Below are 26,776 nucleotides of genomic sequence, written 5' to 3'. Positions count from 1 at the left end.
CAAAACCGCCACATGTCACTCCTGGTCGGAACAATGAAAACGCTCGCTACGAAAAAAGATGTGATGAATCACCTGCCACGACCGTCGCCCGTCTTCACCTCACAGCGAAACAGGAGAAGCCGAGACGTTCGAGATGCGAAGTGTTGATTAAATGTGGAGAGGAATAGGATTGTCACTCAAGCTAGCAGCCGCTAACAACAGAGTATAATCTATAACTGTAACTGTTAATCCACGTTTATTTCGCCAAAAATATGATAAACTGCAAAGCACTTGAAGAGTGCATGACCTCGCCAAGGAGCTCATTTCAATTTCAGCTCAAATCAATAAAACAATGTTTTAAATTCAAGAATTGGAGCATGTGGATCAAACCAGTTACACCTGGAATGTCTTGACCACTGGACCAGAGGAAATGTCAGAGTTGTGGTTTTACTAATTCATCAAAACTATAGTGATATCATTGAGCATTAAAACCCATTTTATTTACTAGAATGTATTACAAACCTAACAATTGGTTGATAATAATTTTATCAAAACTTCCTTCTCAAAACCATTTAAATATAATAATGTCCTTTTGCAAAACTTCCTGAAACGTTCCTTTGAATCATTCAGAACTTTAGAAATACAGATAAACGCCGACAAAACTATTGAAGAAGAGGTAATGATTTGAATGACTTCAGAAAAACAAATCTCTAGAAATACATTCATGTCACTGATGATAGATTTGGTAAACATGGAAGGAAACGCACGAGACGTGGTCGTTTGCTACTGTGCAGCTTATAGCGAGAATATCAGACATTTAGGTTAGGTTAGGTTAGGTTAGGTAGAACTCTATTATGTTAGTTAAGTTAAGTTCAGTTGATGTTTTACTAACTTTATATATATGAATAAAAAGCTTTAAGTATATTTGCAATGCATGCATAGCAGTTGTTATTAGCATTAAAGCAAATTCAATATTTTATTAGGCTCATGAGTTTGAACAATATTAGCACTAGCTTTGAATGTGTTAGAGTTAGCTTCATCTAAACTATTCACAAAAAGGTTCCAAAAAAGTTATTAGGTTGTTATTACTGTAGTTGTGTGGTAAAAATTTGTGTTTTCTCCCGCATTTACTTTGGTTTCTACTACGAAGATGTGTCGTCAGTGACGTAGCTTCAGTTTAGCATCATCTACGTCACTGAGATGCCGGTCGTTGAGGGTGGAAAGTGTCCATCGATCCACACTCAATTTACTGGCCAATTAAGTGCTCATAGCGCACTTCATTGTGTACTCAAGATATTAAGCGTAAGTGCAAAAGTGCGTGATTTGGACACAGACCGGTTGTAGTACATAAGCTAATGATGCTACGTTGCATTCGAGCTTCACATTTATGGAGAGGGTTCCTTTGACTATCGGGTAAAGACACTGATTAATGACGTCAGTGTTGCTAGATAGATAGAACTTTATTGAACAAGCTAAACTATCTGAAAGAATATCAGCTTCAGTTCATATTATTGTCAGTAAAAGCTAAGTGGCTAATACGTCGTCCTGCTCACTGGACTGTCGCATGTTAAACCAAGAAAAACGATTTCAAGGACGTGAAAATAAGACTCGAAACTTCGGCGCAAACTAAAGCTAAGCCGAAGCATCTTTTCGGAAACCAACGGATCTGTATTTGTCGCGCTGAGATGTTTGTGATCCAGGATCTGACGCTGCTGAACAGCCTCAGGTCTGAAGACCTGACAATAAACTCTTGGCGTTGCCTGAAGGACGGGGCGGATCAAACAGAGGAGATGGAGGAGATGGAGGTGTCTGCGGCGCCGCGCGATGGAGATTTAATTTCAGCCGTCCAGCCCTGGAGGAAGCAGAGCAGGAACCCGGAGTATGAATGAAAGATCGTGATTGAAAAAACACTTTCTCTCAAGAAAAGAACCTTGATTAAAAATGATCCCTCGCCTCAATCCTTTCCATGACTTTTTGAAATATTCCAACTATTCTCTGCCTCGCCTTTTATTTTTCTGCTGCCGTTCTCCTTATTTCTCTGCAGGATTGAAGCACATCACTCTCTCTGACTCACAGCTCAGAGACAGAAGTTGGATAAAGACTCGTGACCATCGATTGGCAGCTGAGTACAGGCGGACGTCACCTTGGCACCTACACAGAAGCGTGTACTGTGATTGGTCGAGGGCCTTCAGGCTCGACAATAAGAGGAGGTTGAAGACATGTTGAAGAAGGTCACAACTTATTTACGGAGCGTTCTCGGGTAAGATCGAAGGAAGACTGGTGCGACACCGAACGATATCGAAATTGTTGGAAATTGAGGATTAAAAAGGAAAACCCTTGGAGATGGTCAAGTATTCTAAAAACTTTTACATCAGATGAAGGAATATCAAAGGAAGGCACTACCAAAAAGAACATCAATGTCCAAAAGTTTACCTTTAATGTTTTTTAAATTTAGTATTTGAAATATTAACTTATGGATCATTGTTGGAAACTGTTTTTTAATCATATTAGGAAGATTTAATGCGGCGCAAGTCTTGCTTTAAAACTCTGTAATTAAAACCATAATATGTTAAACACAACTTCTTTTTTTTTAAGGTAAAAATACAACTTTTAAATCTGACACAAAGAAGATCCTAATAAGAAGGGAAAAAAAGTGACGTTGCTAATGTGTTGATGCTGATTTCTAAATAATAAGAGATTTATAAATACTAATACTTATATATATATACTAATAATGTTATGTTGAGCTGTTGAAAATATGACAGTTTTTAAAAAACAGACAAAATAATACAGTTTTCGAGATGATTTATTGTCATCTCTTTCAAAGTGTTTCGAGGTAAACTTTCACGTCAGAAGGCGGTAGAGACGTTCCCTCACACAAGTTGAGACCAAATTAGCTGTTTTTTTTCCTGCTCTGCTATTTTTATTAATGAAAAAAATAACTCAGCAGCTCCAGCTGACCACTCGTGTTTGCGTAGCGGTTTTTCAAAAATATACCCAACATGGTACCAAGAGAGTGAAAGCTTGTTTCATCACCTCTAATATACAACCTATAAAAAGGTATAAAAAGGCAACTATACAGAGATATCTGACAGATCAGTTGTTAAGACCATCAAACAAATGACGTGAAGATGCATCACATGGATGTGAAGACATTTTCGGCCAAACTGTACTACAACAACAATACGTCAACATGTGACCTTTTTGTGTGGTGTTTGTATGTTCTCCCCGTGTTGCGTGTGTTTACTCCGGGCACTCCGGTTTCCTCCCACAGTCCAAAAACATACAGATATTGATTGAGAACTTGGGGAAATTGTCCAAATGTATGAGTGTTTTTGTGAATTGTTGCGTGTCTTTGTGTGTCCTGAGACATACAGGTGTCCTGTCCAGTGTGTCCCACGCAACCCCAATTCGGTAATAAGCGGTACAAAAATGAATGAATGAATTATTATTACTGTCTGAAAAAGGGATTTATTTTGATAAAAGGTTGTATTATCTTTGAAGTAATATTACCCTGTGACTTTTGACATGTCATGAAGCTTGTTTAAGTCAAGTTTACTCAAAAAAGAAACCTTTAAACTAGTTTCAAAATATTTTTAGATGAAAGTCAGTCCGTTAATATGATGCCAAAATTAAACCGGTCCACAGTGCAAAAAAGGTTGGAGACCCCTGATCTATATGAAACACCAAACAAACATGTTGTACGAATACAAATAATTAATTAATTAATTAACTGTAAATTCAATTATTTTTTGGATACTTTTTGGTCTTTTGGAATAAACACCAAATACATTAATATCACACATTACTAAAATGGTTATATATTTTCTTTTTATATAAAACAAATGTATAATAATAATAAACAACATATTAAGTTCAAATCAAGCTGAACTTGGTGAAGGTTTCATTTTTTAACATTGACAAAAAACTACTGATGTGCTGGTGAAGCTTCATGAAACAGTGTCATGTTGTTCAGCGGTCATTAGGTGGCGCCATCAGTTTAAAAATAATGTTTAATTTGAACAGATGTTCAAAACGAAGGAAAAAAAATAGTGCAGAGACGCCATCTACTGGACTCTGAAGATAATGACACTGCTTCATGAAGCTTCATCACTAACAAAAACAGCATTCAATTACACCAGTGAAATAAATCAAATTTCTTGTCACTCCGGTGAGAAAATGTATCATTATTGTTAATGAATGTTGGTAGAAACAGTCATTACAGTCGAGTTTGGACAACTTGTCATTGGTTGGTTCATTAGTTTAGTATTTAGTTGATTAGTTTTGACACGTTTCTCATGAAATTAAATAAAATAAGAAGAAGACAGAAGCATGTGTTGTCCAAGTTCTCTTCTAGTTTGATTATAATTGATTCTATCATACAAAACATGTGATAATAACTATAATTCAAGTCGTCTTTCAGGAGGATGTATAATCAAGTCAGTCATCTATTCGCTGTCACTAGTAAAGAGGTCGATATCATAAAACCCACGTCTACGTGTCTGTGACATAAAAACAGCGTCGCCTCCCGGAGACTCTTTCAATATTGAGCATTAGCATTTGAAGTGCGGTGAATAAGATAATTGAGTCCCTCGTGTGTGATCGCACAATTGTTCCAGAGTGAAACGAACACAATAGAGCGCACACAAAGATACGAGTATTCACGGACGGTTAATAAAGAATTAAAAAAAGGTCTATTCACAAAGTCTAAGAGGGGAAATTAACATTTGTTTTTCACACATTTAAGTAGTTGTTTACGTCTGGAGCTAACACACACACACACACACACACACACACACCCTGTTACCAACATGTACACACAGACTTCCTGAGGCAGTGAAGGTGTCTATTCATTCACCGCTGCACACCTGGTGACAGCCCGGGATGCTGGTATTGGCTGGGGTCAGGGCGGAGGGGGGAGGGGCCCCAGCGGATGAATGGGGGCCACAGGTCCGTCCTTCAACCTGCACATTCCACTTCATTTAGCGCCGTCACAGGCACAGGAATGTCCCGCCACGAGAAGGAATAGCTGTCCCGAGTGTCGCCCCAAACAATGATTGACGAGTCCCGCGAGTCCGGGCTCTGGTCCTTAGAGGGACGTCACTTTTGATGTATGACATCATCTAACTTTGAAGAGGAATTACATCCATCCACCGTTCGATATAATATACATCTACACTGACCTTGAGTGTCTAGAACAAATAAATAAAAAGTATTATTATAATAAACATCCGAAATATCCCAAAAAATCGAAAGTAAAAAAAGTCAAGTCAAGGCCCCAAAAAGCCATTTTATCGCCAGGCGGTTGGTCCAAAATCAAACCAGATGAATGTTCATGCTGTGACATATAAAGAGATTTTTAAGATAAGATACGTTCAGTAAATATACATTTTGTTCAACCCGCGACTCAATCTGCTAAAAGATTTTGGGTATAGAGTCTGTTTGGTAATCGTGCACACGTGGCTGCGGTGATTGAAATTAAGGAAGACACCAAAGAGTGAAAAATGGAGGCCAGACCGTCTTTTGTGTGGAAAAAAAAACGCTTAAACTGGTCGTGTGTTTGGGTCAGTTGTCAAATGTTAATTCATAATTGGCTAACCTGTGTTTGTTTTTTTCCCCTTTTATTTATGTTTATTCGTTGAAAGTGAAATTTGCGCCACTTATACAAAGTGGAGGTTCAACTTTTGACTTGTTTTATTCATAATCATTTGTGGTTTTCTATTTTTTATTTTACTATTATTCAAGCGATTTTAAACGATGTTATTATTTTATGGTCATGCATTGACAGTGAAATTTGATTTTGTTCTATTTTCATCTTTTTTATTATCCAAGCCCTGTACACAAATGTTTTTTTTTTTGTTCATTTCATTGTTTTTATGGTCATGGATAAGAAGAGAAATTGGGGCAATTTAGCAAAGTGGAGACTGAACTTTTGAGTCATTTATAAAAAAAATACAGTATATATATATGTTTTTGTTTGAATATTATGACAGCACTGTTTAACAACGTCTTTTTTATGGACATGCATTGAAAGTCCACTTTTATAGTCATATTTTCCTCTTTTTTTATATATATATATAATTATTATTCACGCACTCTACACACATTTTTTTTGTTTGTTTTGGGGGTTTTTTAAGGTCATGCTGTGAAATTGAAATTGTAGCTGCTCAGAAAGTCATGAGTGCAGAGTAAACTTTGGCCTTTTTTTTTAGAAAATCTTTTCTACATTGTTTTTTTTTTAGTTTTACTTTTCACTGTTCAACATGTTTTTTGGAAGTATTCCAAACAGTGTTTAACAATATCTAATGACCTTTATTTAAGATTTTGACGTTGGGTTCATGGGCTCACATCTCTACAACTAAAGTGTCCAAAATTCTTGGCTGTGAACAAAATCTATTACATAAAAAGTAAGTACGTAAGTAAGTAAGTAATTAGTATTTATAGACACTTTCCAAGACCAGGGTCACAAAGCGCTTAAACAATCAAAACAATACTCAATAAAATAAATATTTAAAAGGTCAAGACAACACTTTTATTCTAATTTTACTGAATTGAAAATCCACTATTTTTTTGGATTTCCATTGAATTGTTAAAAAACTTGCTTTAGTTTATTATTATTTCAAACAAACCAAGAGTCAATCATCAAGATTCAAACTCCACATTGTTACCGTTTCAACACTTTCACGGCGACCTGTCACACCTGGGTTCCTCCAGACCCGTCCGTCACGGCGACAGTCGGGAATAAAACCCAGAGTTAGCTCGAAGCTAACCGTGAACAAAAACGATATTGTCTCTTCAGTGAAAACACATGTGAGGCGATAAAATCCTGCAACGGGAGTTGGCATGCTTCGGAAAAAAAACAGCAGGAGGAGGTCGTTTGGTTTTTCGGCCCCAGAGGCCGAAATCATTACGACAAATCCTAAACCCCACTATAAACAAACCACCGCGTGTTATTCCAGTTAAACCCTCTTGACTAATTAAACTAGTTAGTTAATGGTTTAAGTCTCTGAAATAAAGAAGAAAAACTGTTTTCCTTAAGGAGGATGTTCTCAAAAAAATAGTGTTATTGTGACTGTAATTTCTTACAACAATAACACGATAATACACTCTTACGATCACACACACATGCTTTGAGCCGATCCGGGGCCAGGAACATTCTGTTCACCTCCATCCTTAAAATAGTGGTTTTCTTACGGTAACACAAAAAGTGACATAATTGCTTCAGTGGAGAACAGACAGCAAAATAAACCCGTATTACACACACATACACACACACGCACACACACACACACACACGCTCCAGCATTATCTGGAATCTCTTCTATTCAGATGCACGGCCGTGGTCGGCTCCGGAGGTGTTAATATGTGTGCTGTGTGTCAGGACCGGAGGCCCGTCTAGCAGTTCCAGCTGCTTCGGGGTTGTTTCTGTGGTTAGAGGCCCTCGATGTCGCTCGGAGCCAATTCAACCTCTCTGTCGGCAGCAGCTGGCAGTCATCAAGACGCTGGCAACACACACGCACACACATCCTTCCATAATTTCCATGGTAATCAGATCATGCCCATTCCAGGAGCCCGAGAAGAAGAAAAAAAGTCCTCGACGCGCTCCGGTGTCGTCGGGACGATGATGGCGAGGATCGGAAGATGCCAGGAGAAAGTATTGAAGAAAACACACAGCGGCAGAAAAACACAAACTCGTGTTGCGTCATTTCTCGCTCACCGTTTGACCTCTCGCTCTCCCGGAAAAAGAAAGGAAAAACGTGGAGAAGAGTGACCTTTTTTCCTTGAAGTAACCGGGCCCTACGGAGTGGATCCAAAGTAAAGAAGTCTTGGTGAAGAAATATTTCACTGATGTGAGAGAAATGGGTCAGTGGTTTGATGTTTCATGTTCTCGCCTCACGTCCAAGACGGTGGTAGTTTCGCGAGAGGCTGGAGCGGGGGCCACACGGGGCCCTTCGACTGTATTCATGTGGCCCTTTGTGAGGTCAAAGATCATGTAGAAACCAAATATGTATTCATTACTACCTTTGATAGGGTTTTTGGTTTAATAGTTTTTGTCACTTTTTTTTATCATATTTATATATATTTAAAAATATTGTACATAAAAAATCCAATATAAAACGATATTTAGAAAAAAAGGCTATTATACACTAGTTAATACATAATAAAAATAATGGTTTAAACATATTTAGCTTGATTTGATTTACTTTTGCTCGACAACAGCCACTGTATTATATGAAGCCTCGAGAGATTGTAATTTGCCGAAGAATGTCAACAGGTTTTAATTAAAAAAAACAATTTTGGAAAATGTGTTTGTGTCTTTTCGTTTAGACTATTGTAACAGTTTATTTTGGTGTCAAATAAGAAGTATCTGTCTCGCCTGCAGTTCATACAAAACTCTGCAGAAAGAATTCTGAGCCGCTCTAGTAGAAGAACTCACATTTCTCCGATCCTTAAAACTCTGCATTAGAATTTTGGATAAGTCAAGTCAAATGTGTTGGCTGATGCCTTAATGTCTTAGGTTTTCCCCTCCTGTTTTCTTCCCCAGTCGACTAAGGACATTTTGAAAATTTAGTGTTCTACATCATGGTGCTCCGCCCACTAACCGAGATTCATTATTGGTGAGAGGGCTTTGCACTATTCATAGAACCTGAAGTTCTAAAAAACTAATAACCCAGGGGGATTTTGTACTCTTGTTTTCATTGTTTAGTATTGTTACATTAAAAGTAACAACCATGAAGGAAATATTTCAAAAAGAGTATTTAACAGATTTTCTAATCATTACAAATGTTCTAAAACAAAAGTGTTATCGTCGATAATAAACAGCTACAGTTACCTAAGGAAGTAGATTTACTTGTGCTGGTGAAGTTGTGATGTATTAAAGTCCTATAGGAAGTCAAACTTGAGAATATTGTCAACAAATCAATATCGCATGAACAAATGGAACGAAACTTTGACAATCGGTGTCTTTTTGAAGTTGACGTGCGTTTTGATTTTAACTTTGACTTTGCAAAACCATGAACTCAACTGAAGATGTCAAAGTCAATCACACGAGGGACAAAAACTGTTTTTATTTAATTATGACATACAGTCATTCATGGAAAACATTTAAACAACATTGATCTACTTTGATTTCTGAGCCGAACCTTCCCGCAGCTACATAAAATGAGTTTGACGAAAAAATTGGTCCAAAGAAATTAAACTAAAATTCTCTACTTATAATGACTGTTTTGGTAAAATGTGGGTGATGTTATTTATTTCTGCAAAAACTTTACTCAGTGGTACAATTTAATGTTTTTATGAATACAAATACAATTGTTTTCTGCTGTAGTTTAAATAAATAAAATTAAGAATTGTGAATATGTTGTGATTTTTCAATGGTAAATGTGAGTTGTAAAAAAGAAAAAAACATTAAATCAATTACCTCACAAAGATACTTTGGATTTTATTTTATTTTTTTGACTTAAACCTACTCGTCTCCATCTCTTCTTTTTTGTCTGTGTAGCCAAGATGACATGTCTTTAATAATTCATATCATGAAAGCAAAAACAAAATGGACTCAATGGAGAGTTTTCACTTTTAAGTTCATGCTCCACAACAGAAAAACGCACAAAAATGGACAAACAATTTCAAACTTAAATCATTTTTTCATCTTAAATTAAAACTCAGTTATTAGTTGTATTTTTTGTTGGTCAGTAAGGGTTTAACAAAATTACGCAAATTGATTTTTTTAATTAAAAACAGTTGTTTCAAATCAGAGGTTAAATCGTTTTAATGAACTGAAGACCAGAGAAAATGACTGCAACTAAAGATATTTTATAAAATGGGTTCTATTGGGAAAAACCTACTGATGAAAACGGAGCGTTCTTCCTGAGGCACCGACACAGAGCGACATGAAAAAGGTTCTTCTCAGTGTGTTTCCCAAAACATGTCACTTGAATTTGTTCAACAGGATCGACAAACCTTCAAGAAGAAGCTGCTCTCTCCACGTCTTTAAACAACGGGAAAACTAACTAGTGACATCTTCACTCTCGCACTTCACTGTTCACCGCCTTCCTCTCGTCTCGAGTCATCGACCTTTCTGCGCAAATAAAACAAAATAAAGTGGCTGTTCCGCTGTTATCGACCTTCAGTCTGCTCGTCCTCATCACGTCTCTTCAAATCCTGCCACGCGTCTCTGGGTTTTCAGCAATAATTCACCTTCTGATAAAAAGAGAATTCGGATCATCTGCTATTTATAAAGCTGTCTTGTCGTCTGTCGGCTTGTGTCGCCGCATCAGACTTCTCAGGATGTTTCCACTCGTCGACGCTCCGTCAGCATCTACCGTTGTAATGAAGCTGGATTATGGAGGAAAAAACAAACTTCTCCACGAGGCGGGTAAACGACATGATGCTTGTATCATGAAGGGTTTGTACGACACTTTAATGCCTGCGTTATATTCAAGATCTGACCTTCAGATCAAATAAAATAGCATGACCGGCAAAAATCAAACGTCTATAAAATACATCTGAAACTGCTGAGTCAGCAAAAGCATGGAATGATTTATAAAACAAGATGGTTCTTTAAAGGGTTGATGTTCTATGTGGACTACTTCAAAGCACATGTCTAAAGTTGAGCTAAAGTGTGTCTGTGTGCGTGTGTGTTGTTGTGATGCTGGACTCTATTGTATCGTCAGTGTGTGTTTGTACAAAACTCTCTTTTCATTGAAATATTGACATTAGGAAATAATCTTAAGCTCCGCCCACTGAAAACACTATTTTTCTGGAGATTAAATCTTGTTGACCATAACCACACGCACTCAGCTGTGATTGGTCAAGCATGGAGGTCTATCACTGCGCATCATCAATCCCGGAAGACTCCACCTCCAAGGGATTCGATGTATAAACAAAAATTACAGCTGGCTGTAGGAGGAGTGAAGCCATTATTACGTCATAATGGACTCTCGTAACCTCTCGTTCGCCCAGATTTCAGAGCAACTTTCTAAATAAATGAGTGTAAAACATGGTCATGATGAGGGACTTACTGTGTCTTGGAGAGGAAGAACATTCACTACATGATACCAGAGTTGGGGTTTTCACTTTAGATAACCTTTCAAATATTGACTTTTTTAAGGTTTTTCTGAACAATTCCTCATGTTTCAATCCAAGAGGGACGTCAAAGACAACTGAGCTCCAGTCGCTACATTAAAATTTACAAACATTTTTGTCTATTACTCTAAAACTTTAAAACCATCTCTTAAATAATTTATTTTCTCAGTCCCACTGCTGTAGAGAGAAGTTCGTCAGCATCATTCTGGGATGTTAAAAGTTGCTCCGCCGCATCAGTGGAATGACTTGGCTCCATTATTACAGAGGTAACTGTGATGCTGCAGCTTTGCTTGGCTACTCAACGCAACCTTGGATGACCTACTTTCAATCCCTTCGTGATCCCCCCCCACCCCCTCTCCGGTACATCCTCACAGAGCAGCGAAAAGTCGGAGCAGGATATTGAAGGCATGAAGCGGATCTTCCATCACAAACCATACAAGCAACAAGGATTCCAACATGGCGTCTACAGAGGAAGTCAAAACGCTGGACATAAAGGGATCAAATCCCATCAGGGTTTAGTGTTTAGAATACAAACAGACTGTTTAGGGATTTTAGTTTGCAGCGGCCCAGTTGTAAATCACTGGCCTACAGGCTATCACCCCCCCCCCCCACACACACACACACACACGCACACACACACACACACACACTTCCAAAGTATTCCATTTAGGATTGTGCTGCCAAATTAACAGGAAACATTTACAGCAGCGACAGTAATTGTGTTTGTTTCCAATGCCACAGGAAGCCATTATCATATATTTCAGCATGAGCTTCACCATCCACAGTGAGGAAGTATTTCCTCCTCGGTTTGGGATAATATTTGTGTTGGTTTGGTGAAAACAGGAGCAGAGAAGAGGGAAGCTTCCATATTAGGAGACTTATTAAATATGCAGAGTGTTCGCCTCCTGCCTGATCAGCTTCCGCTCCAGCTCCTGCAACACTCGACGTAGTCCGAGAATCTGGGAGACTACCTTGCAAAAAAAAAAAAGGATTTAAATAAAAGAAGGAAAAAGAAGAAGGAGGGATTGAATTTCCCTTCCTCGCTGTGAAAAGTGATCCACGGCTCCACGAGTTCAACAACAACAGAATCTGTCAGTTGTTCAGGGTCTGATGATCATTTAAAAGGAACATCATGAGGTTCTAAAGAATTCTTGTGCCTAACCTAATGCTCAGTACCATATATTCATCTATAAGGACTATAAGGAACACTTAAAATTAGTTAATTTTCTGAGGTATTACTCCCCAAGGCTCCATAGTATTACTATTCAAGGCGACATAGTATAAAGTAGCGAGACTCGATAGTATTACTTATCGAGGCTCTATAGTATTACTTTACAAGGCTCCATAGTATTATTCTTTGAAGCTACATAGTATAACCTAGCAAGGCTCCATACAGTAGTATTACTCTTTGAGGCTCCATAGTATAACGTAGCAAGGCTCCATAGTATAAACTAGCGAGGCTCCGTAGTATTACTCTGCAAGACTCCATAGTATTACTCAACAAGGCTCCAAAGTATTACACTGCAAGGCTCCACAGTATAACGTAGCGAGGCTCCATAGTATTACTCTGCAAGGCTCCAAAGTATTACTCTGCAAGGCTCTACAGTATAACGTAGCGAGGCTCCATAGTATTAATCTGCAAGGCTCCATAGTATTACTCAACAAGGCTCCAAAGTATTACTCTGCAAGGCTCTACAGTATAACGTAGCGAGGCTCCATAGTATTAATCTGCAAGGCTCCGTAGTATTACTCTGCAAGGCTCCATAGTATTACTCTGCAAGGCTCCATAGTATAATGTAGCAAGGCTCCATAGTATTACACTTCAAGGCTAAATATTATGACATAGCAAGGCTCCATAGTATTGCTCTGCAAGGCTCCATAGTATAACTCTTCAAGGCTACATAGAATAACGTAGCGAGGCTCCATTGTATTACTCTACAAGGCTACATAGTATTACTCTACAAAGCATATTTATACAGTATATATATGCTAGGAATGATGCACTAACAATTCAGTCATTTTTCGGCAAAATATGCATTTTAAATTTTGACCAGAAACACCTTTAACACCAAAACACGACAAAGCCACAGCATGTGCTCGTCTGGATGGAGTCGACACGTCTGCGGTGACCAAGAGTTCCAGGGCGGCAGGAAGTCCACAAAACCCTACTTGATCAAACCTTGCTAGCATCTCTGAGCGTGTTCAAGAGCAGGACCGGTTTAAAAACCACATTGATTGATGAACCCACATGAAAATACAACTCCCTGATGAGGAAGTAACGTCGCTGCACGGAAGGAGTTGATGCTTAATAGGTCAGCGAGGGAACGGCCATAACTGCTCCGTGACATTTGATTCAACAGCGCGAGCGAAGACGAGACTCGGGAGCCGGCGTCCCAGTGGCTGAATCCACCAATCGAAGCCATGACAAAACGCCTTCTGGGCCTTTTTCGCTTCAGCGAGTATTAAAACGATTCCTGAGATGGAAAAAGCTTTCAACATGAACATCTGATGATGTTGAAAGTGTACGCCACGAAGTGAGTAACTCAACAAAAGCATGTACACAAGTCAACATTTAGAGTTAGGAAGTTTGTACACTTACACAAACAAAAGCTATGGACGCAAACAGAAAGCGTAGACCTCTGTCAAGCAGCTCTTTTCAACCCATAATGTAATTCAACAATGTTATTGCTCTGTATTTAGAGATTTTTCTTGATAAATTCTTGATTAATTTATGTATTGTCAGGTCTTTCAAGTTGAAAGCCTCTTGTGATCTTTAATAACCATAAAACAATAAGTAATAAACAACAACAAGAGTCACAATGTGTATAAAGTCATGTTTTAGGTTAGTTTGAAAATAGTCCGAGATACTGATCAGCACTGTAGCTCTCTCTCTTTCTGACAAATCCTTCAAAAGCCGCATGGATCCAGATGGTAATACGGAACACCAATGAAATGTAACTGTATCTGTTCTTTTTTCCCCATCAAGATTTCGAGTTATTCGTCCATTCGCGCAACCTTTGCTAAGCTAGCTCAACACTGTTGCTCACAAAAAAAGCAAGATGGCTTTTAACAATGTTAGTTCAGATTAAAAGTTGTGAAAACTCAATCAAAAATGCATCTTGACCAGATCAAAAAGCATGATATGTTTCTGTTTTTTTATCATTATCTGAAAATCTGACTTTTGGTTACTCTCCTGGAATCAAACTTTTTATACCTGACAAGTTAAGGTCAAGTTAAATTAACATCTGATTCTTACACAACCCCAAAAAAAAAACATTAAAATCCTAAGTGTCAAACTTATTGTGTAACATTTGAGACGATCCATCTCTTTTTATCCTTTTTAATAAAAACATCTTGAAATAGAAACTTTCTAAAACAACACAAAAGAGGCCAATCCCGACCGTCTTCAAGATCTTCGAGGCGTATTCCCGGAAACATCGTCTCATCACCGTCGCTCCATTTCCTCTCACCTGGCTAACGTTCTGCCGGTTCCGCCACCATGTGTTGGACTGCTCACCCGGCCTAACCCTGCTGCAGTCCTGACGCGAGCGAGGGCGATGACTCGCGGGGTCAGCACGGGCTTGTTTACACATTACAGACCACACAGACAAGACACAGTTAAGAAAACATGTGTACGCCATGTGTGTCTGGATCGACCGGTCAACTCCTCAGCGCACTCCGGCAGGAATGTTGGCTCACCCAGGTTTAGTTTCCGAAAAAACCGAGTAACGTCTTAAGTTGAGTTGTCAGCGGAGGGCGAGAACATCTGTCAATAAATCTCGAAGCAGACATTAAAGTGAGCTTCGGTCGCAGCAGAGAGACGGGGGAAGATAAGACGAGGCGGAGGAATGGACTTTAAGATTCAGTCTCTGGCTGTTACTTTTTAGTTTCTCTCGTAAGATTCGAATCCTTGAGCAAAACCAAAATGCTCTAATTACCTCAATGAGGCTGCGTTGAAACCACTTAATGACCAAATGTTTTGCCTTTTTTTTTTTTTTTTTAAACTTCTCTAAGTGCCCACGTCTTGAACCCATTCGTGAAACTTAATCCAGACGTAATGGTAACCATCTTTATTGGTTTTGCTAATCGTTCATCGTCTGTAAAAAACCTTAGATCATCCACTGCTGTCTTGACAAATGTTTGTAGAGCGTCTGAGTTCCATTAAATACACAAAGAAGCTTCACATCAAAACATAACAACTGATGTTCTTGCCTGTTATGTCCATTATAATTGAAAATTACGACATGTATTCTCCTGATAGTATGTGCTCAAGAATGATATCAATGTTTAGAGAGACCGAAAAGACCACATTGCTGATTTTTTTGGACTGGATGAGCTGAGCTAGAGGGCTAAACCTTTTAGCTGCAATTAGCAAAGGTTGGAAAATAAGACACTTTAAATAAAAAAAACAGGGGTCGATAGTTCTGCAAGAGACGACTTTCGAAAGTTTGGCTCGTCTGAAGCTCATCATGACAGACGACGTGCTTCTTTGATTTAAAATTGACTCAACGAATGTGACGTCGATCCTGTACTTCTGGTGCTTGTTTTTGTCACATTATTACTCAACTTGAGATCACTATCTACACAGATCAGAATGTTGAAAAGTAAGAAATACATATTTTTGAAAAAGAACACTAAAAAAAAAAATGGGTCAGAAAACCACACTAGTATCCGACCCGATTATGGATGAACTATCTATTTCCCTTTTGCTTCAAAAGTTTGTCAGACAGCCAACATTTAACACCACAAACATAAATGACTTCTAGCAATGTAAAATGGGGGATGGTAAGGTACATAAAAGTGGTGACACACGGTGGTTAAGTTCAGAATCCATTCACTCTCCAGCCACTCATGTCAAAATGAATCAATAGAATGAATCAAGAGTTGTAAGCTACGAACCTAAACTCACATAAATAATTAATTAAAGAAGAGAAACACAAGCTTCTGATGAACTTGATATAAATCCATGAAGAAAGAAGTATTTATCTGAAATAATATGCTGTTGGAACAATTACTTAAACACTGGAGTCTTAATACGTTAAAATATCAAATACTGTGAAATTTCAACTCTCCTGACATGTAGTAAATGTTCTTCTCTCCAAGACACAGTAAGTCCCTCATCATGACCATGTTTTCAACTTATTACTTTATAAAGTTGCTCTGAAATCTGGGCGAACAAGCGGTTACGAGAGTCCATTATGACATATTAACGACTTCACTCCTCCTCCAGCCAGCTGTGATCAAGCCCCCGCTTTGTTTATACAACGAGTCACTTGAAGGTGGAGACTTCTGGGATCGATGATGTGTGGTGACAAACCTCCATGCTTGACCAATCACAGCAGAGTGAAAAAGATTGATTTCCAGAACAACCAAGTGTTTTCTGTGGGCGGAGCTTAAGATTATTTTCTAATGTCAATATTTCAATGAAAAGTTAGTTTTGTACAAACACACACTGATGATAAAATAGAGTCACACATCCTAACAACACACACGCACATACACACTTTAGACCCGTGACTCTTTTGCCAAGCCGAACACTGTTCCGGAGGCATTAACAGACGTGTTTACAGTGTTGCGTGTCCATGGAAAAATCTCTAAGTGAAGCAAAGTGGGGGGATCTTAATGGCATCTCGCTAACCGAGCGTGTTCAATCCATGAAAGGAAAGAAAGTTGAATAAGTTGATTTAATAACAGAGCAGGAAAGCGAGTGACAACAGAGAGGCTTCATGTGTAGTCGAGATGCTTTCACTGAGTTTCACTCTTGAAAACACGGCGGATCGTAAAATAATCAGCCATCTGCGCATATTCTTGTTTATAGCCGGGCTGTAAAAGTTTAATGTGAACTATATAGCCAGTCATTTTCCAGCTCATCACTCGGCCCAGAACGACGTTACTTCCTCACGCTGCAGCAGAGCGACAACACACCAGCGAGCGGCACTGGAAACTGCACCAAGAGTAACATCTCAGAGGAGTAAAAAAAAAAAAAATGGTCCCATTTATTTGTGTGAGACCACAAATAAAACAAACAAGCAGCACTAACTGGCCCTGAGAGCTGCGCTCGGCTTTCAAGTGGCCCCAGTTCACAGAGCAGCCTCTCTTCCCACCGACTCACAACCAGAGCTTTGATCGCACACTAATAAAAAAGTGTCTCCCATTCACATGCTCTGTGTGCTCATTGATTCTGCTGATCTCGTGCGCAGGTATGCAAGAGGCTTGAGATTCCTGACACAAACCAGCCAATATGTGGAGGCGAGAGTGGCACGAGCGAGGAGATCATCCGGGGGGAAATGTGTGACATAAATAATGGGACGAGTCGTTTTCCAAACTTCTCGACTGCACAACCATCAGTAAAAATACTCGCATGAAACAAAACCTTAATGTTTTACCTGGTTTATATTCCCATGAATAATAGAGCAAAGATGATGCCACGTGATACAATAGTCTTATAAACAATAATGGACGACATAAACAAGACTAACTCATATCAAACACGTGGTTTAGGGGGACAATCTTTGGTGAGTAATATGACAAAAAGAACAATTCTATACATTATTTATAAGGTTTCATATTAATATGTATTTAATATACAGGTAATCATGTGCATTTGTTATATTATTATTATGCCTTTTGAGTCTTTAATCACAGTAAAATGTCTTGAATTGTATACGTAATAAACTATATATTCATTTTATTTTTCAATAACAACATAGATAATTCCCTCTGTGAAGAAAACATTGAATTAGAACCAAATATATGCATCAGGTTTCTATCCTGGTTTACATTAACATCATCATCAAAGTCTTAAAAAAACATGTTTCAGTTTAGCTGTGTGTAATTTTCAAAATAAAAGTTTTTAAACCGTTTAAATTACATGTATTTTCCATCATTACAAATCACTATTCATGCCACAGTTTATTTGTATTTTATTATTATAAATATTATTTATTTTAGTTTATCTAAATTATGCCATAGGATCCAGTTTTTAGTCGTATTTTTGATGAGGTAAACAAAATAATGGAGGATATGCAAGAAAAATGGACTAACACGTGTCATTATTTAGTCAAAACATCCTTAAAAAAAATCATAATAATTTACATTTAAGTGATCTAATGTAGAAACAATCACTGGTGATGTTTAATTATCTTTTTGTTTTTATTTCAGGTGCTTCCATAAGATGTAAAATGGAGGTAAATAAATAAAAAGGAGTCGTTTTGATGTAGATAGTCTTTTTTTCGTGTAGTAAAAGTGTCGTTTATTCGCTTGGGTTGGTGTCATATATACATACAAGTACCAGGATTACTAGTATAGGTAGCAAAAGTACTAGTAAGAATCTGGGTAAAATGTGAGCCATCCGAGAGCTGCTGCTGCTCCTCAAAGTCAAAGAAGTCTTGGCTGGTCTTACCTGGTCCCTCTGGATGCATGGCAGCGAAGTCCTGCGGTGAGACTTGGTGTTGGACTGACTGTGTGCCATGTCTGTCGCGATCACAGAACTGGACCTCCTGCGCCTTTTAAACAGTGGGATCTCTCGCTTGGCTCCGGTCACGGGGGCGCAGCCCTCCTGGTGTCTCCCTTGCTCGGGGAGCAGATCGTCCGCATACCTGGCCAGAACCAGACCCAGCACGCCGAGCAGGTACGCCGCGTACGGTCTCCAGGCGGCGCGCACTTTGTGCAGCGAGAAAAGCGACGCGATCCGGAGCAGACCGAGGACCAGAACCACAGACGACGACGACGACGAGCCCTGCTGGAGCCGCGCGACCATCAGGGCTCCGGCGGCCACGCAGGCGACGAGCACGACCCCCGGAGAAGTGGCCGAGAACAGGCGCGCATCCGCCGCGTTCCAGGAGGCGCTTCACCCAGGTGAGAGGAGCGAGGTCCGGAGCGACACCCCGCTGCGGATCAAGTACACCCCGACCCCAGGAGAAGGCACATAAGAGGGTGAAGATGGAGGAGAGGAAGGTCCAGTAAGTTCTCAGCTGCTCCGCGGAGGAGAGGAAGAGGAGGAGGAGGAGGAGGAGGAGGAGAGAGAGAGTTGGTGTCAGCGCGTCCCTCCGCACTTCTGACCAGCAGAGCGAGAAGCACCGACAGAGACCCCCCCACGCACGCCGAGCTCCACTGCCGACCTCAACCCACGACTGATGCGAGGCTCGCTCACGCCGCCGCGCTGGGATGGCACGTGTGCGGTGCGCGCGGAACCGTCGCGCTCTGGCGCGCCCGTGGACATCGCTCGTGGCCGGGCATCGAGCAGCAGGAGGTCCTGGGCGAATCTGTGGAGGTCAAAGGGGGGAGGGGAGGGAGTTCAAGGGTCAACTCGGAGGTGTTCCTAGGACGCGCGGACTACTTTTTACGCGCGGAGACGGGTCCCGGGACGCACGCGTGTAGCACCTCTGCTGGACCAGAGGAGAAGAACTGGTTCCACGACCCGGTTTTTTTTTTTCCTTTTGTTCACCTCTTCATCCTGGTCGACCTCAGGGGTCCCGGGCAACAATGAGACCCCACACCTCGCAACCGCTTCCAAGTCCAGGACCGACGACTTCCGTGGGACTTGCGGTGGAATGTATGTCGTGAGGATGTTTTGAAGGAAAAAAAACAAAAAACAATCCACAGTTTTCTCGGAACATGGTTTAGGGGACGATTGAAAAACGACCTATACAGTGTTTATAAGATATGCATTAATATATATATTTAATATACAGTTCATTCTGTGCTTTGATCATTAAACGTGATTTTAAATTTAGCATTTTGTGTCTCCTACGTTTCAGGATTTCGAGGGGAAAAAAAGAAGATTCATTTGTATTTATTTATTTGCACCATAAATCTAATAAAACCATTATACACTGAAACAATTTTAGAAAATGCGGAGGCTAGAAATCAGGTTAAAAAACGATATGGGATCAGTAAAAAAGCACACAAAATATATACACAAATGGACATGATAAACCATCAACAATATAGGCAACAACACATACCAACAAAAAAGAAAACTGTCATTTTATGGCACACAAAGAAATTAAAAAAAAAAAAGTGTAATAAGCTAAAATAATTAAAAGAGATAATGATGAATTATACTGAAAAAAAATCATAATAAGCATTATAAATGTAATAAATATATAATTTGTTTTTCATTTTTACTAAAAACATAGACAATTATAACCAATAAGCACAACATTAAATCAAAGCTCAATATTTTCATTAACACTCACATTTTCTAAGCTTACCTACATTAAAAATCCTATTTTTACATATTACATATTATTATTATTATTATATGATATTATATTTTTTATTAAATATAAAAGTATGTTTTCTACATAGAAAATCAATAATTATGCCACAGCTCTGTCTAATGCAAAGACACCGTTCCTTTAAGAGACATCATTCAAGCCTCTGCAAGGAGCCAGGGTCTCAAGAAGGAAACTCAATTTGATATGAATCATTTGCCCCTTCATTAATCAGACCCTTGTAACCCCCTGATGCACAATAGAAACTGTTTCCAACTGTAATGTTGAAAGCATGTTTTAAGCTGATGCTACACTTGCTAGCTTAGCTAGTTGACGACCGTACTAGCTAAAGTCATACTGATGTGAAATGAAACTTCCTGTTACAGACAGTTAGGTGAATGAGCAACATTCAAACACAAAAAGTCATGATCCTGTCACAACATAATTTCGGCCCAAGGTATACGGAAGAAAACAAAGTGACAGTCAACACTGTGTCTGGTTCTGCTTGAGGTTTCTGCCTTCAAAAAGGAAGTTTATTCTCGCCACTGTCACTCTGTGATTCACTCATTGTTTCTTGAGTTAACTGTTTTAAGATAAGACACTTTAAATATTCATTCTTTACAAAATCTGTCAAAATGAGCCTGAGAAACCTGGGTGTTGTATTTGACAAAGACATGTGTCTAGTGCAACACTGGAAAAAACGGTTTCCTTTAACTGAGAAAAGTCTTAAAACTTTGGAAAATTAAGTCACAATACAAGCTTATAATCCATATGTTTGTGTCTCGTTTAAACTATTGTAACAGTTTATTTTGGTGTCTAAACAAGAAGGATCTGTCTCGCCTGCAGTTCATACAAAACTCTGCAGCCAGAATTCTAACCCGCTCAAGTAGAAGAACTCACATTTCTCCGATCCTTCAAACTCTTCTCTGGCTGCCAGTTTCTTTCAGGATCAACTTTAAAATTCTGGTTCTTACTTTCTCAGATCTATTCATGGTCAGACCTTCCATCAGTGATCTGATCCAGACTTACACCCCAGCTCGGGCTCTGAGGTCTGTGGATCAGAATCTACTGATGGTTCCTGAACACGCTTCCGGACCAGAGGAGAGAAATCCTTCCAGACTGTTGCTCCTAAGCTTTGGAACGATCTTCCTCTTTGTTTGATTTACTTACTGACTAATATCCGTCAGGTGAAGTTGGGATCACCTACAAGATCACTTATAATCCCTGCATCAGTAGATTCAATATATAAAGATGACCATAATTATTTTAGATGTGTTTAAAAACAAGGTCAACAATTCAAAAACTGTCTAAATCTAAAGAGCTTCTCAAAGGATAGGGGCGGGGCTACAGCATCAGTGGAACTCCAAATCCTTCCCTTGCGAGCCCAGAGGCAGTCTTTTTAAAGAAGTTCTCTTTTTTTTAACTCACAACAAGCCGAGAAAAGTCACACAGGGCGGAGACGCTCCTCTGTCCCGCGCTTGACTCTGGACGACCTCACTCTGCCGACTCATTGAAATATTCATCTGGCTTTAAGTGTCACTGATGATGTGTTGCGTCACAGCGGAGCCATCAATGTTTCAGCGCTCGCATCATCAGTGCGCCTCCAACGACAACAACACACGATGCGTTCACGTTTCAGAGGACGCCTGTGTCTCTCAGATGTCCACGGAACGTTCTCCCGGGATCCGAGGTCTGGCTCGTCGAGGTGATTTACGCAACGCATGCAGATACATGAGCGAAAATGTCAAATGTTGGGTCATGTGACGTCTAATAACGGCCATTAATAGAGTCTTATGAGGGTTCGTTCCCAGGCCTGCTCGGAAAGAATTACAGTTTATATTATTGATTATTACTGGAATGTGTTTTGTTTTTACAAAAAGATGGTTTTGTAGTGGAATTAGCTTGTGGCTCTTGACACGTCGAGATGCTTGTTTAAGTCAAGTTTATTTCAAAAATTGACCTGTAAACTAGGGTCGCACTTGTGGCGCCTCGCAGCAAGAAGGTTGTCGGTTCGCATCCCAGTCTGGAGGGCGTCATCTTGTGACCTTTCTGTGTTGCGTTGGTTTACTCCAGGCACTCCCACAGTCCAACAACATACAGAGGTTGATTGAGAACTTTGAAAAATTGTCTGTAGTTATGAGTGTGTGTTTGAATGGTTGCGTGTTTTTGTGTGTACTGCGAAAGACTGGCGTCCTGTCCAGGGTGTCCAAGCCTCTTGCCCGATGAAACTGGGATAGCCCCTAAACTAGTGGCAATAAGTGAAACAGAAACTCTGTACTTTTTATTTTCACTTTTTTCATCTAATGGTCCATCCGTGAATATAATTTTGAGCAAATACCTGTCTGTGGTTAAAAAAAAACACCTGCTTTAGTTGATTATTGTGCCTTTCATTCTTCAGAAATCAAATGTCTAATATACAGTACATAGAGTATCTTAGCGTCAAAATACAATTAAACATTTTAATATTTAGAAAGTTATGTTCAGTGGCCACCTTAGTAAAAATCTTTATAGTCTGGTCCTCTTAGGAAATACACACAAATTGTACTTCTAAGTGTGTCTGGAAAAATAAACAACCTCAGTTAAGAAGTAGATGGATAAAGTAGCACAGCTGTGTAGGTAATTCTGCTGCCAAATGACTGATGTATCCCATGATTCTTTGTAGGTAACGTGGGGGCCTTGCAGTCGCATGATGCTTAAAGAATTTACACGAAATCTGTAAAAAAAAAAAAAATGTACATAGAATTGATTGTATGGATGAACATTGATTGATTGATTTCTGGGTTGAATTGGGTTTACGTCAGACGGCGTGCTGCGGTTGTTGCAAACCACCGTCATGGCTATAATTTTTAGATATAAGTTAAATGTTTGTATTTTCCTTTTTTTTTTTCTATCCCAAATTTTATTTTTGATAAAGGATATATCCATGCCCATTACTCATTATGTCACAAGGATTTAAAGGTGAATGACCAGATATGTTTAAGGGTTAAGGTTGGGTTTTTTTAAGAATTGTTCAGAAATATATATACTTTGAAGTTTTAATCTTTCTAGCAGGACATCATAGGACACTTTTAAACGACCCAGATCTGCTTTGCAACTAGAAGATGGATGGATAAAAAAAGACTTCATTATATAGATTCAATTTATTTATGGCTGAAATTAAGATTTAAAAAAGATTCTGTTCTGTCTTCTTATACCGTCACCCACCGCAAACAAACTCACACACACAAACACAGAGGCCTCACAAAACAATGTTGCATGGCAGCGTGGTGGCCGACAGGGACGAGTCGCTCCTCGACCCCATGCCGCACCTGACCATGATCTGAGGTGGAAAACGGCTCACACCGAAGCTTCCAATCCATCAGTGAAGCTCCTGTCAGCAGCGATTATCCAGGAGCAGAGGAGGAGACGAGTCGCTAACAGGACGGGGGCGAGAGAAGCCGGGAAGGCCAGGTCCTGTCCATCACTCCCCAGCTCGCTGCCAGACAGCGGCGTCACCCGGGGTGAGCGGATCTTCCCGACATCTGTTTTTTTTCCCCCCCATCTTATCTGACCCCCTTTTTTTTTCCTACGACCAGGTGCCGCCTCAGTCTTTCATGGCGACAGGAGTACAAACACCACCTCCAAACAGGAGATAGGAGCCGTGGAAGTGGATCACGGCGACGTAAACTCTTCTATTTGTGCAGCACTTGAGGCAGAGTCGAGTTATGCAAGTGATGAAGCCGGAGATGAACGATGACGCAACACGCCATTAGCCGGGATGACACCAATAACAAGCAAGAGGAGTCAAACTAGCAACCCCTGCTCCGACTTGAACGACAAGAGGTCGTACGACATCTGGTTCAAGTGTTGCATGGCTTGACCTCTGTCGGCCTCAGGGGCCACATGTCTGATATATATGACCAGGAAGTGGGAATATTTAAAGAGATAGTTCACCCAAAAATTCAAACTTCACTCAGTTTCTACTCACCCTCATTGTTTTCAGGGTAATCCATGTCTTTTTTTTTTAGTTGTAGAAATGTATTTTCCCACGACATTCGCAACCAAAGATCACTTTTCCTCGTCCAAAAATACTGATAAAAAACCCTCGATACTGCTGGCCGTAACTTGGAGTGAAGCCTCAACATGAGGAATTGTTCAGAAAAAAATGAAACAAGTCCATATTATAAGCTTGTCTGTAGCAAAAGCTAAAAGGCTAACATGCTACGTGCTATATATCGAGAGCTAAGTGGGCACCGCTCACCAGCGTCACATTTTGTTTATAGAAAATATTTTTGAATGAATATATAAATTAGTCCAAAAACATACAGAGGTTGATTGAGAACTTGGGGGAAATGGTCTGTAGGTATGAGTGTGTGTGTGAATGGTTGTGTGTCTTTGTGTGCCCTGAGACAGACTGGCGTCCTGTCCAGGGTGTCCCCCACTTCTCGCCCGAAGAAACCAGGGATAGACTCCAGCACCCCCGCCCCCCATGCATAAGCGACATAGAACATGAATGAATAAATGAAAACACTGTAGTTAAAATAAGAGTATAAAAAAGTTAAAACTATTTGTATTTGTGTCACACTTATGGTTCCAGTCCTAGTTTCCTGTATTTTGTATGTTTTTAGAAAGGATTTCCACAAACTATTGACAAATGTACTTATATTATATATAACATTTAAGTAAGTCGATGTTTTTTCAGGCCAACGATGTCTTTGTAAAACATCTAATAAAGTAACTACACAGACAAGCTTAAAGCTAAAAGCTAAATGCTAAAAAGCTAATAGAGCCGAAGTGACTGGAGGTCAAGAGTCGAATCACTTGTTCATCGGTGAACAGTGAGTGCTCATCCTTCATTGTCGAGTCGTGCACTCGATTTCCGGGAAATGACATTTTCACCCTCGCCACTGTTTATCACGGGTTCATGTAACGTAAACCTCTCGGCGGAGAAGAATCTAAAAGCAGCGAGTGAAGAATTAAAAGAGTGAAGTGATAGAAACATGTTGACGTGGTGTTTGGAAGCTCCGAGGCAGAGATCGAGCGGCGCTCGCGCTGGCACCGGTCGGCGCGTCGCCAAGTTTCCACTGAAGAGCTGCAGACGACCGCCGATGTCACACACACACACACACACTTACACACACTCACGGATGTCTCTGCTTTCACACGTTCATCCTCGCATGTTTAGCTTCTCCCTGTCAGACCCTTGAACCGATGGAGACATCAGAGCCTCCGAGACACTTGTTTTTAAAAAGAAAGTGTTGATTTTTAATGGATTCTCTCGGCTTGAGCAAGTGAAATGATATCGTCCGCTTTAATCGACCACGATGTTACGATCAATATCAATTAACTGAATCAAGGCAGATCAGGTCATGCGTGCATGAATACGTCTGTTAGCAAACCCTGGTCCAGTAAAATAAAATAATCTGCTAAATCTCATTCATAATCAAACTAGATTAAATATAAAACTTTTATAACTTTGTAATAAATCAGATAGTTTAAGATTATAAGTCAAAATGTTGTTAATCTTCACCAAAAACTAGAGAAATGCAGGACTTTTTTAAATTTAATTTAGCTGCTCTTCCTGCGACACAAAATCCTTTATCTTCGTGGACAAGAATATTTGGTGTCTTCACTATCTGAGGTTTTCAAAAAAAAAAAAAACTGATCAAATCTGGTGTCATGTAGTAAATGTTCTTCTCTCCAAGACACAGTAAGTCCCTCATCATGACCATGTTTTCAACTTATTACTTTATAAAGTTGCTCTGAAATCTGGGCGAACGAGAGGTTACGAGAGTCCATTATGACGTAATAATGGCTTCACTCCTCCTCCAGCTGTAATCCCGCCCTGCTTTGTTTTTACAACGAGTCCCTTGGAGGTAGAGACTTCCGGGATTGATGACACGCCGTGACAAACCTCCATGTTTGACCAATCACAGCAGAGTGGGTGTGGTTATGGTCAACAAGATTTAATCTCCAGAAAAAGTGTTTTCAGTGGGCGGGACTTAACATACATTTCTAATGTCAATATTTCAATGAAAAGAGAGTTTTGTACAAACACACACTGATGATACAACAACATACACACACACTTTAAATGATTGGTAACTGATAAGTGAAAAGTAAAGTCACTGATTCAAACGCTAATCGGATAAAATTCGAGGGATCATGGATACAAACACATGATCAGTTCATTCTTTACCACAGAGAATGAGAAACCTTTAATGTATTTGTGGAGCCATACGGTCTAAAAAAATATAATCGCTTACTTTTCCTACCGTCAATATTTCTTGAAAACCTAATTAAAAAGATTCCATTATTACCGTTGCTAACAGATGAAGGCGGATGATGTAATAAAGTATTTAGATGGTTTTATTTCTCATTGGTTTCATCCAATATTTAAGTTGATTCTAAAACTTTCTCCAGCTATGATGCCAGCTAGCATGTAGCTTCACCACTGCTCATTATATATATATATATATATATATATATATATATATATATATATAGGCGTCATG

At 39.5% G+C, this 26,776-nt stretch overlaps 1 protein-coding gene across 1 annotated transcript in view; it reads right to left on the bottom strand.

Moving 5' to 3' along the window:
- Positions 1–19,943, bottom strand: part of LOC148073515 (cGMP-inhibited 3',5'-cyclic phosphodiesterase 3A-like) — a 98,045-nt gene extending 78,102 nt beyond the window's left edge. Inside the window, exon 1 of the mRNA XM_087797280.1 lies at positions 18,467–19,943. Within this exon, the coding sequence (XP_087653406.1) occupies positions 18,467–18,823 (357 nt within the window). The 5' untranslated portion in view covers positions 18,824–19,943. The remainder of the gene's footprint in view (positions 1–18,466) is intronic.
- Positions 19,944–26,776: the final 6,833 nt, after the last annotated feature.

Source organism: Callionymus lyra, chromosome 8 (genome assembly GCF_982586985.1).
Source record: "Callionymus lyra chromosome 8, fCalLyr1.hap1.1, whole genome shotgun sequence".
NCBI lineage: Eukaryota > Metazoa > Chordata > Actinopteri > Syngnathiformes > Callionymidae > Callionymus > Callionymus lyra.
Note: the sequence above shows the minus strand (reverse complement) of the source record. Positions and strands in the feature narration are given on the sequence as shown.